Here is a 13,028-nt window from a genome sequence, read left to right as displayed (position 1 = left end):
CCTGGATAGAGTGTTTATGGCATGGGCACAGTGGAGGGCTACTAGCCTAAGAGGGTGATTCGAGAGGGCATGTAAAAGAATGGTTCCAAGGGCCAACCAGTGGGTGCAGATTTGATACAAAAGAGGAGTCTGCAGGGGACTCATTACCCTGGAGAAAGAGGAGTTGAAATGAAAAAGTGGGTATAATGGGAGGGAGGAGTGAGAGATAGACTAGGTTATTGGACTTCCAATGTGGCAGAGGTGGGACTCTTCTGGTTGATGACATTATAAGATTAGGTTCTAATGGGGAAGGTGAAGTTGTAGAAATGGTTGGTGTATTCGAGTAGACATCAACTGCTGTCACAAGTGGATGAAAATAGATACAATGGCCTAACCATAGTAGAAGTTTCTTAATATAAATAGTCCAAGGTTGTTGGTGGAGGTGTTCTGCTCCACTGTAATTCAAGGTCCCAGGCTGATGGGAGCTCTGTCATCTTCAGCTGTATGCTTTCAAGATCACTTGGGCACTGACATCCAGTTGGTGTAAGGATAAAGCACAAGAAGGAACACACGTGGTCGTTTCATGGGCCAGGCTAGAGAGAGGTGCACGTCATCCCTTCACATGTTGTTGGCCACAATGTGGTCACACAGCCACACCGAACTGCAAGGAAGTCTGGGAAATGTGTAGTTGTGTGTCCTGGAAAAAGAGCAGCCTTGCTACACTTGAGCTTTAAAGCCATTCTTTAAAGCATTGGCTGATGCGACACTGCTACTTAGTTCTATCTTTAAGTCCACAGATAAATTTCAAAAAGACTAACTTTAAGATTTCAACTGAAGTGAAGGAGCCTTATCTGACCATACATGGGAAGCCTTCACTTCTAATTCTGTTCCTTCAATCTATTCTTTCTTTCTTATCTAGGCAGAATTCTCTGTAACCTAGTTTCCTCATTTGATGACATGAGTTTCAATCTCTTTCCTTCATCAGAAATGTGTACGTGATTTTTTTGGAATAGAGCCCCTTTATCACCCATTTCGTGCCTGCAGCAGATATCCACAGGGAGATACCCATTACATTACTGAAGGCATGAGCCCGCATAATGAGCAGAAATGGATTTTGTGTCTGATATAAATGCAAGACCCATGTTGCTTCCGATTGTTACTTTAACAAATGAGGTAAAGACTTCTTTTTGAGCCACACAGATAGTTTCTGTCCTCCAAGATGTATATTATCCACCCCAAATTTTCCACCAATAGGATTACAAGGCAAGCACAGCATCAGCTGATAGTCATTGGCTGATAGTGTTGAGCTCATAGTCACTCCACCCACAATGAGCTGCAGAGGTCAGGGGAGGGGTGGGGACATTGTAGAGGATACCAGCCCCAAATAGGAATTTCTTCCCCAGAATAGCCTTTGTCCCAAGAATCATGTGATACGATTCAAAAGGTCTTGCTGTAGACTTGAATAGTCCACCATCTTCCTTTCCGAAGTTACCTGGAAGTTCTTCAGAAAATAAACTCTGTGTCTTGGTGAGGAAAAGTCCTTTAAAGAAACATGGTGGGTTACTACAAAGTACTGGGGATACCACAAAATGCTTCCTCCTCTGATATTAAGAAGGCTTATCGCCAGTTAGCTCTTGGGGTCCACCCATACAAGAACCCAGAAAACCAGGAGGCAGCTAAGGAGAAGTTCAATCAAGTAGCAGAGACCTATGCAGTCTTGTCTGATGCTGAGAAACACAACAACTATGACAAGTCCAGAAGGAATTGCATCAAAAGGGAAAACAGAGGAGATGGCAGAGACAGGACTATTTGAAGGAGGAACTGTGGTTTGAGAGGCCACACTGTGGCTTTCAAAATGTCTTTGAAGATAAAGAGCCCTTCTCAGGAGACTGTTTTCCCAGTGGCCGTGTGGGTAGGGCCAGGAGGTTCCACTCCTCCTTCTTTTATGTGACCCCCATACTGGACACAGGATTTTCCACTTTTGTATCCCTGGGCTCTGGACCAAATTCCCCTTCCTCTGTGACATTTGTACCTTTTATAAGCAGTGGAATGGGAAACTTCAAACTGGTCACCACTTGTATCCAGATAGTGAATGGCAAGGAAGTTGTTATAAAGAAAGTTCTAGAATATGTGAGGCAGAAGACTGAAGTGGGAAAAGAACGCCTGTTTCATCAGATTCCTCCATGCCACTGGTAAGGAGTTGCTGCCGTGTTCTTCCACGGGGAGACTTTGCTGTGAGGCTGGTGAGTCTGATGCTTATCAAAGACAGAATTGGAATCTGAGAGTGTGTTGAACTGGAACGGACAGGGGTCAGCTTAATACAAATTTCTCATTTCACAGAAGGAGGGAATAATGGGCCAGATGCTCCATAGGAACTAGGAAGCAGCAGAGTTTGGCTTCCAGCCCAAGTCTTCTGAGTCTAAATTGAGCCTTCTTTTCTCCTGTACTCTATCTGGGACAGTAGAGACCACCACAGATATGGCCTTCTGAGACATTTGCAGGGCCCTACCATTATAAATCCCACTGACTCCTCTTCCTGACTTCTCTTTCCTGCCCTACCTTGTTATTATCCATTGCCTCTTTCTTGATGGCCCTTTTTCTCTTCCTAGCCTATTTCTCTTTGCTTCTTCTCTCCCCACCTCTTCTTTCTCCCCATTTCCAATAGACCATATCATAATTAAGCTTAACTGAAAGAGTCACCTATGTATAAAGTTGTCAGAGAAAGAGTGAAAAGTAAATGGGTTAAGATTTTTTAAATATACTTTTAAAAATAGCTAGGATTTATCGACTGCTCAGTAGAATTAAGGAATTCTACTTCATGTGTTATCTCAATGATCTTTTCAGCAGTGAGATACAGTAACTACTTCCCCCCCACCCCCATATAGATAAGGAAATGAGGTTTAGAGAGATTAAGTAACTTGCCCCAGGCCCCGCCTAATAAGCAATAAGATAGTGTCTTACTCTGAAACACATGCTTATCTACTGAGCTATGACATCTACGGATTCTACTCATTTATTTTTAGATCTAGGGTCTTGGCGTCATTGGAAATTTGCACCTGTCATCTCTAAACCTTACTTCCATGCATGAGTACTTGTGGGAACTTAAGTACGCAAGCATTTTGAGTATTATTGCCCAGCAGGCACTTGGTTATTCTAACATGAAGACAGAAGACAGAAGCAATGTAAAAAGTTTCACTGAAACTAACAAATAATTATCCCTTAACACAGAAATGTAAACAAAATCCTAAGATGTGAATTATATTTTTGTTTTGAATTTTGGATTGTTAATGCAAAATCATGGGACTTTTTTGTTTGTTTGTTTAACTGGATCTGTTCACACTCCAACTCCTTCATTTATACACAGACCAGGCTCCAGAGGAGTGGTTCCTTGTGGAAAGTTACTGATGGAGTCTGCATTAGAACCTCTGTCTCCCGATTTCCAGTCTCACGTACATCCTAGTATACCATGCTGACTGGCAAAAGTTGGATTTCATTTGCCTTGCAAGCTTTTCTAGAAATTATGTAACAAATGATTAGCTTTCTTAATCAAGGAACTTTCCTATGTTTGTGATTTTTATGAGACACATTTTTATGTAGTCTTTGAACTTTTTTAATCTCAATGAATTTTCTGAACTTGAACAAGAATATTCCTGCATCCCTCTGGCAAAGGGTAGCTTTCAGGCAGGGGACATCCTTCCAGAAAAGAAACAGAAGATGGATTTGGAATTGGAACACATCCCAGTTCTTTCAAAGCCTACACATTTCCACTTAGTAGTCATTGAGAACGTCCTATATGTCAGACCCGGTGCTAGGTGCCTCATATGAATTAATCATTTTTAACCTCCAAAATTCTTCAGGGGGTTATTTCCATTTTACAAGTTTGGAAACTGAGGCTCAGGGAAGTTAAGTCCCTTACCCAGAGCCACACAATAAGTTGTGGAGACAGAGTTCAGACTGCAGTTTGTTTGACCTGGAAGCTCCCATTTCCATTATGCCATCTCCACTCCCATTCATCTGAGCTGCCATAGTCATGGTTTAAGAGGAAAGTTTTGTTGTATATATGAATTATATTCATTTCAAACATTTTTAAATGAGGAATTCCAGATGGAGCTTTCTTTTACCAACCCTCATCTGAGGTGAATGGCAGTGTAGCTACCAAACAAAGGAAAATCAAATTGGAGCATGAAACATGATTTTCCATTTTGTCTTAAATAAAATCCAAATTTCAGCATTTTTCACAGACGTACTTGGCTTTTGACAGAAATGCTGAGTTGTAGAAGGACTTTTTGCCAACAAAGATGTAAAAAAAATTCATTTGCAGTTAGTCAAGGAAGTTTTCTTGTATAGAAATGAAAGCAGTGGCATCTCCTCCTGGTCCCCATTTAAAATATGTGGTAAGTTAAATATGAGCAAACAACAGCAAAGGAAAGATGGAGAGCAGGCAGGGCTTTGCTGTTCTTTGAAGCAGCCCGAGTGAATCACTATTCATCTCAGTGTGTAAGATAGAGCATGAGCTTTGATGTAACCTGCGATTCAGATTCCTGTGACCTCACAATGCCTTCAGAGCTGCTGCAGTGGTTTCCAGGTGTCAGGGCTCCTCTCCAACTCTCATACTTGCAGGTTTTACTGATGGACAGTCTTTGGGATTACTAGCTGCCTAAATAGAAAAAGATACTTTAGGATTGAAAAGTCAATTCCTTTGTCCTTAAATAATTGTAAAATGAGGGCTGCAGTCTGTCCAGGAACACTGACATGTGATTGTGTAACACAAAGCTCAGGGAGCACTTGCAAGGGTGGTATCTCATGAAATCCTGTCAAAACCCAATATCCCATATTATCAACCGAAGAGACAGAGGAGGAAGGGACTTGCCTAAGGTCACAAAGTGGGTGTTTCTTCAGCCCCTAGCCCGGTGCTGTATCTCCCACATACTCAGACATTCAGAGCACCTCTTCCTCACAGCCTGGCAAAATACATGAGAGACTTTGGAGGAATGGCCCTCTTGGGGACAGTGTAGGAGGGAGTCACAGTTTTATGTAGCTGCAGTTGCACACAGTGCCTCCTTGTCTGTCCATCAGTGGGGGAGGTGGGTAAAATCATGAACAGCTGTGTCGAGGCTTACTGAGCATGCGCAGCTGGTCCATCTCTTGAACACAGGTTTCCTAAGAACCAGCTCAGATTCTCCCCACAACAAACAATAACAAAAAGATGGTGGTATTCGGCACTCTTCTCAGTGCATCCTTTCCAAAGGTTTTCAGCCTGTAGACTTTCTATATTTGGGGTCCTTATCTCTTTCACGAGAAGCCCATTTTTATTTCATTACAAAGGTTTGTAGTCTCCAGGGTACCTGGAGTGAAGTCTACCTGGTTGGGTACTTGAGAGGAGTGGGGAGTGGACTGCGAGGAGAGTAGGGGAGGGAATTTGTGGTGGGCACAGCTCTGCCCCTCGCTACCTTCTTTGGAATCTTGAGGCTCCACCGAGAGGAAGTGGGGTAGCATGAGACTTGATATTCAGGTTGAGACAGGATGGTTCTCCTTTTAAAGGACAGAAAGGAAGTTCACAGAGACTAAGTCATTTTTCCAGTGCCCATTGTTACGATTGAAAAGGTTTCAGAAAACCCAAGGCTCTGGTCCCCATTGGTCCATCTAGACAACACATATTTACTTCTAAGTGTCAAGAGAAACAGAAGTGAGTTATGAAAAAGAACATCGGCTTTGGCTGTAGGCAGATGGGAGTTCAAATTCTGTGCCACCCTTTCCTAACTTCTTGGGCTGGCTAACTTCTTGCCTTGATCCTTGGTTTACCTATAAAATTAAGATGGCAATCCCTGCCTGTCCTAATTTATAGGGTTTGTTTTGGAATTAGACAAAAATTCTGCATAAACTTCAACAGATTTTACAAGTGGAAAGTGTCATTATTCCTTTCAGAAGCAGCATCTTTGATCCTTCAGGGTACGTACTCCAAGCTTGCTGTCAGTTTTTTACGATGTGACATTTGTGATGTGATCTTGAAAACAAGATCAGCTATAGATTATATTTAACTCCAAAATAAATGTAAAAGGTGGAAGATAAAAGTAGAAGATTCCATTTTTGGCACTATTAAAAAAATAATGTTTTTAGCGTGGAGACAAGCAATATGACTTCTTCCTTTGACCTTCCTTTTTTTCTTCATTATCCTTGAGCCTTACCCTCTGCTTCCATTATAGGAAATTGATGGAAAATCCCTGCTACTGATGACAAGAAATGATGTGTTGACAGGACTTCAGTTAAAATTGGGGCCTGCTCTGAAAATCTATGAGTATCATGTAAAACCTCTGCAGACAAAGCATTTAAAGAACAACTCTTCATAGTATAGTCAAATTGGGGTCTTGAACCTCAAAAAATACATAATGACATAATTTAGTTTCATGTGATGAAACTTTGTAAACAGAATACATACATGTGTATATGTAAAGAATTTCAATCAAATGAAACGTTATCCTATTGGATAGACTAGGCAATCCATCGGCTGACCTGAACTCAGCCAGGAGGAGCGAGGACATGTGGACAGGATGGTTTACCTTGTGGAGTTTGTCAAATAGAATGATCTTTGATGAGATTAGACAGCCCTCCCCACAAAGAGGATTTTCTTCATAGTTTGCTTTCCCAAATTCCTGAAAAAAGAATCAAATGGTATGAGCATCTTTCAGTTACAGATGTGGGAAGATCAAAAGCAAGAACTTGGGGAGAGGGAGAAAGAGAAAGGGATTGTGCCTCCCTTGAATTCCTCTGCTCCTTAGAGCTTGTGTTATTTGGATGGAATTGCCGACACCCTTTTTTGTAGAGGGTCCTCCACTTGACCTTATTAAGGTTTCACTGGGATATGCTGCGCTGTTTGAAACGGACATGCATCATGGCCCCTTCAGGAGCAGACTGTAGCTCTGAAAAGAGAAACTCTGTTGTACTTTGGGGACATCCATCCATCTTCAGCTAGCTTTCATGGGGGTAATGGTATTTTCTGCATAGATCTGCTTTAAAATTGGTTCTTTGTTTCTGAACAAAGCATTTTTTTTCACTTTATGGTTTGTATTTATAATAATTTGTTTCTGAAGAAAATTGCCAAGAGTTATAGATTGAAAAGCCTTGTTACTAGTACAGAATATTTTTATATATATATTCCTTCATGATGGTGTAATATTTTTTTAATTGCTCTGATGCTTTGTTTGATTTCCAATTTGAGTACTTGTTTTTAAGAACTTGAAAAAGTGGGCTTGCTACATCTCTGTTCAAAGAGACATTTGTTCAATCTCTGTGTGTCAATTCCTTGTTGAATTGGTGCTTTGTGGTCACAATAAAGCATTGCTTCAGTTTATTCCCAGTGTATTTATTTTTGATCTTTTCAGTTTGGTTGCCTCTTTGGTTGGGCTTAAGGATTAAGGTAACTCCTTGAAACCATGGAGAGAAAGTTAAGCCTTCTTTAAAAAATAAACGTTAGATATCGAAAACATATAGATCTATATGTAGATTTATCTTCTTTATGGACTGAATTGTCTATTAGGCCTTATTCCTTACCCCGATCCAACAACCAAGTTTAGGTGTCATTTTAGCCAAAGTTTTGTGGGGGTTTTTTTGCTGTAGGCCAGTGGGGGAAGGGATGTTGTGGGGTTTTTTTGAAATTCTGATGAAAGCTTTGGACCCTCCTTCCAGATGAAAGCTCATATTCCCACACACAAAACTTTGCAGAGTTGATGGACTCCCCAGAGTTCCCTCTTTCCCCTCCTCAAGTTAATAGTCCTTATTTTAGAGAGTGTTATAATTCAGTCCCCTGTGGAGATATTTTCTCTAAAGGAAAGAAAGTCTAAAAAGATGAAAGTGAAAAGAAACAGAGGAAATGGTATAGTGAATGGGGTTCAGAAATGTATCCCAAATTAATTCACATTTTTCCCCAACTAGGGATTGATCCCAGTGAAAGTGAAAGTGAAAGTGCAGCATGCTAACCACTGGACTGCCAGGGAATTCCCTGAAACTTAAGTAATGCTTTGTTTTGCATAAGTGGGAGAAGGATTTACAAAAGAGACATTCTCCATCCCCAACTTTTCACAGTCTACAAAACACATAAGACCAAAAGGCAGAATATAGTAAAGTACTGTGAGGTGTGATAGTGGCAAAACAGGAGGACTACACCTGCTGGAGACCTGGGTTGGAAAGAAGGGACAGAAGATCAGACAGAAAGAAGATGGAAGGAAGAACTTAATCTCTCTGAAGGAGTTTCCCACAAGTGAAATAGTGATGATGTTTGAGCCCTCTCTACTTCAAAAGGATAGCATGAGGAATGTCCGAGCCCTGCTTCTGTGCATCTACCTGATTCCTTCTGTATTAGTTTGGAAAAGATTTGGCTGTGAATGATAAAAAAAAAGTTGCCTCCCTCGCTACCATGCCAGGTAATGTAAACAAAACAGAAGCTTGCTTTTCTTTATGTAAATGTCCAGATAGAGGGGCTAAGGATGGTGAGGCCCTCCATGATGTGAGGGAAATAAGTTCCTCCTATCTTTTTGCTCCATCATGCAGCTATTCATTCCCAGAATCATTTCACAGCCCAAGATGGCTGCTTCAGCTCTCACCATCACCACTTGAATTCCAACTAGTGGGGAGAAAAAAAGAGAAAAGGAACATACCTCCTTCCTTTAAGAACACTTCCAAGAAACTGTAGTAAGAAGTAGTATTACCTCCTCTTATATTTTGCTATCCAAAATTCAGTCACATTCCCATACCTAAGCTGCAAGGGAGGCTTGTTTCTTAGAGTGGATGGGCCCAGCTAAAATTCAAAAGTCCCATTATTCTGTAGACAAAGGAAAAGGGGTATTAGAGGACAATTTCCTGTTACCACTGTCAGCCGGCTGTTGAACACTTGGAGAAAATGACACTGCAAGTGTGTATTTTTCTCTATGTATCTTCTCTATGTATTGTATTTTTCTCTAGATTTGAACTTGGGCTCACATTCCCTCAGTCTCTGGATATTTTTTATCACAGTCACCTTTCACAGCTGTTGGAAGCCTTGTTCACTACCCCCAACCTAACTCAACTAATCTTTAGACCTGGACTACTGTAAAAATGCTTGTCAGGAAAAAAAAAAAAAAAAAAGGAGAGGAAAATATCTTAATTGAAAAGCAAACTGAAAAAAAATCAAATCATTCCTCAGTCTCTGTTGACAGCTTTCAGGCAAAATTAGCAAATTAAAGATAGTCTGCCTTTCTTATACCCAGAATAAAGGCCTATGACAGGCAGGCCTGAGTGCCTTGGCAATATCTGAAGGTGCTCTCCTCCCTCCCTCCTTCCCCCACCCCATCCAGGGAAAAGCAGTGTGATCAAAATAGGCCATAGAGAGAGTCTGGAAGTACTTGAAATTCAGCAGGTAGGCAGCCTTTGTCTCCAGACAGCTGTAAAACCAGAGATGTCTGATTTCTTTTCAGATCACACTGGATTTCTATTAATGTGATCTGGGTCTGCAACAAACAGCAAAAACGCATGCTACATAAGGAAGCAATTCATGAGTATAAGTGGGAATGAGCTTGCCTTGATGGCAATATATTTTATGTGAGAACTGTTTAATGATGAATTTGATTATGCTCAACCAGAGGGGCAGACAGGATATCAGAATCATGAGGGATTTTAAAAAGTAATTGCCACTCCACCTCCTCTCCCCACATTTGAACCTCAGATCCAGACTCTACAAAGGACATTTAATGAATTGATTTATAGGCAAGGTCACAAACTGGTTGCTTTTCAGTAGAATCTAAGCTGACGTGTTTTCCTTTGGCCAGTGCAATATGTGTATGTATTTACAACTACATCTGTGTTCTTCTAGGTGAGGCCGAAAGCTCCAATTTATTACAGTCTCTTTACTTCCCTAATATCTTGCAACCAGAAGCTGCGCCCTTTTACACTAACTGGACTCTGATCTAAAACAAAGAATACACACAAAGAGCCTCCTTAAAGTAAGTTAATTCAGGAACTAGAAATTGCATGTAGATTTAGCTGAAAAGAAAACATGCTGGCATATTGCATTGGAATGTGCAGCAGGCATAGGCATCATTTTTTCATACCTAGTGGACAGGATGACAATGAAAAAGAGACCGGTTGGTAGCAGTCTCTTCATTTTGTCCTCGACAAATATCCTATGTGAGCAGGAATTTGTCCCTCTGAGCTTAGCATACACTGTCAGAGGCACACAATGTCCTTCTATTGCATTAGTGAAATATATCTTTGAAGGAATTTAATTTGAAAAAGTCTAATGACCTAGAGTTGCCCAACCACTCCCATATTTAGAAGCCGAATGCAAAAAGTACTTGCTGATGGTGATCCATCTGTTTTTGACGGTCATTACAAATGGGATCTGCAGGGGTCAGGTCTGGGCACAGAGCCATTAAGTGTTTTCTGTAATGATTTGCAAGATGAAGTTAAATGTTCAAATACCTGACTGCTATAGGACTGATATGCCTCTTAGAAAAAAACTTGTTAATTCTGCTTCTAAACCAGGAACAGAATCTACAGGAAGGAGAGAGCATGCAATGGGTGCATTAATGAGCAGCTTGTTAGCTTCATGCTGTAGCTCTGTAGGCAATTAAGTATTTTGTGTACCATTTCTGGCCAGTACTGGCAGTTCTATACAGAGAGAAAGAGATTAAAATGATCACATCCAGGCTCATTTGGTGACTGTGGCTGCTGTGTCTTTGTGAACCTCAAGAAAATAGTGTCTAGTCTAACACAGGGGCAGAATAATGGAGGACCCTGTGAGTAAAGCAAGAGTGGTTTTTGGCTACCCACAATAGGTAGCTAGGTTGATGTCTCTTTACCTTAGTTGGACCTGGTGGTCCTGTTTACAGTTGTCTTTAGGGAGAAATCACAAAAGCTGGGGATGCCAGGCAATCTCCAAATAAAAAATATGTCCTTCTTCCACAGAATAAGTAAAGTGGATTATACTCTATTTTTATATACTGGGAAATAGACAATTTGAAAATAAGACTATAAAATTTATCAGAATATAAATGTATTTTGAGGAAAACTCAGTAAAACTCTTCAAGCAACCAGCAGTTCCTGCCTTTAAGAATGAATGTTTGGGGCTTCAGAATGTTTGGTGGTGCAGTGGTTGAGAATCCGCCTGCCAATGCAGGGGACACGGGTTCAATCCCTGGTCTGGGAAGATCGCACATGCCGCGGAGCAACTAAGCCCCGTGCACTACAACTACTGAGCCTGTGCTCTAGAGCCCGCTAGCCATAACTACTGAGCCCGCGTGCCTAGAGCCCGTGCTCTGCAACAAGAGAAGCCACCGCAATAAGAAGCCTGCACACTGCAACGAAGAGTAGCCCGCACTCCCAGCAACTAGAGAAACCCCACACGCAGCAATGAAGACCCAACACAGCCAAAAATAAATAAATAAAATAAATAAATTTATAAACAAATAAAATGAATGTTTGGGCCAGTATCCTCTCTGCTGTGCCAGAACCCAGTGACACCAGTTGAAAAGCACTGTGGTACAATGGTGGAAGCACTGGGGCTGCTCCAGAGAGTTCTGAGCATGAATCCAGCCCCATCACTGACTTGACATGGGAACTTGGGTAAGTTGTACGGCTCCTCTTAGCCTCAGGTACCTCACCTATTCTCTAGTGCAGATACAGCACTAGCCTGGCACTGTCCAATAAAAATATAAACCTGAGCCACATATGCAATTTAAATTTTTCTAGTAGTCACATTTTAAAAAGTGAAAGGAAACAGGAGAATATATTTAACCCAGTATATCCAAAATATTACCATTTTCCACATGTAATCAATATAAAAATTATTAACGATGTACTTTACAGTTGTTTCTTCAGGTCTTCAAAATCCACTGTGTATTTTATTCTTACAGTACATCTCAGGACCGACAGCTCCGGTGTATCAGTTAGGATTAGTTTCAGTTGACAACCCAAATAACAGTGACTTAGACAAGACAAAATTTCTCTACAGTATATATGAGGTCTCAAGGTAAGCAGATAAGAGTTGGTATGGCTACTCCATAATCATTTGGTCCCAGTCTTCTAGAATTTTGCTCTACCATCCTCAACACATAGCTTCCTATGTGGTCCATGATGGTTGCTTAAGCTTCAGTATCACAATTGTATTCTAGCCAAGAAGGAGGTGGAGGAGAGAAAGATACCTGTTATGAGAAGTTGCATACAGCATTTCCACTTGCATCTCTTTAACCAGAACTTAGTCATTTGGCTATACCTAGCTGCCAGGAAGGCTGGGAAATCTAGTCTTTCTTTCAGGCAGCCAAGTATTCAGCTAAACAAGGACAGGAGGATGGATACTGGGGGGAAGCTAACAATCCTTCCATAGTACCAATCTCATAAGGTTGATGGAGGATTTATTGAGAGTACATTGCACAGTCATTAGTATTACATGATGGGTGCTTTAAAGTGAGGTTTTATTACTATGATCTCACTCCATTTTAAACCCAGCCCAGTCCCGGAATTAACAAACACATGCTAAACTCCAATACTGTTCATCTGGTGCACCCTAATACTACTGAAATATAAAATAATTACTTTCTTAGGTCCTTGGATATTGGGTGGTTCTAGATGCTTTATCTTCATAAAGGCACATAAAAGGAAAAAACTTGCATAATTTAAGGTCCATGAAAAACTGTTATGCTGAGTTAAGGGAAATGTACTCAGCAAAATGTATATAAGCTTTTATTGGTCCCCAAAGATGTAGAGAAGTTAGTTTGAGGCATTTGGTGCATTCTAAATACATCCTCTTCCTAATCCAAAATGAACATTCAATGACATTCAAAATGGTTTTGTGAGACAAAGGAAAGGGAGACCTCTGATACCTTTGTGATTTTAATGAAGACGTGTGGGTCAATAATAAACAGCAAAAAAAATTTTTTTAATAAAATTTTTAAAAATCTCAGTAGATCTGCATTAATTTGAGCCAATTAGGTTGACATCAGTTTGTCTAATTGCCTATTTGGGCTGATTTTATAATGAATTTTTAATGCTAACGTGACTTCTCCCAGCCACCATAATGTCTG

The 13,028-nt window shown here is 40.7% G+C and overlaps 2 protein-coding genes across 4 annotated transcripts in view; both read left to right on the top strand.

The window, feature by feature from the left end:
• Positions 1–6,400, top strand: part of SAMD13 (sterile alpha motif domain containing 13) — a 46,229-nt gene extending 39,829 nt beyond the window's left edge. For all 3 annotated transcript variants that reach the window (XM_081224941.1, XM_081224943.1, XM_081224942.1), the window contains one exon: positions 6,183–6,400. In XM_081224941.1, the coding sequence (XP_081081067.1) occupies positions 6,183–6,326 (144 nt within the window). In that variant the 3' untranslated portion in view covers positions 6,327–6,400. The remainder of the gene's footprint in view (positions 1–6,182) is intronic.
• Positions 1,532–2,175, top strand: LOC308612652 (dnaJ homolog subfamily B member 6-like; the record flags this gene model as incomplete). Its single annotated transcript, XM_081225309.1, has 2 exons — positions 1,532–1,772; positions 1,949–2,175. 2 exons carry the CDS (start codon positions 1,532–1,534, stop codon positions 2,173–2,175), a joined length of 468 nt encoding a protein of 155 aa, XP_081081435.1.
• Positions 6,401–13,028: the final 6,628 nt, after the last annotated feature.

The sequence above is a fragment of the Mesoplodon bidens genome (genome assembly GCF_964165515.1).
Source record: "Mesoplodon bidens genome assembly, chromosome: 2".
Taxonomy (NCBI): Eukaryota; Metazoa; Chordata; class Mammalia; order Artiodactyla; family Ziphiidae; genus Mesoplodon; species Mesoplodon bidens.
The sequence above is the reverse complement of the archived record's forward strand: the minus strand, read 5'-3'. Positions and strand labels throughout refer to the sequence as shown.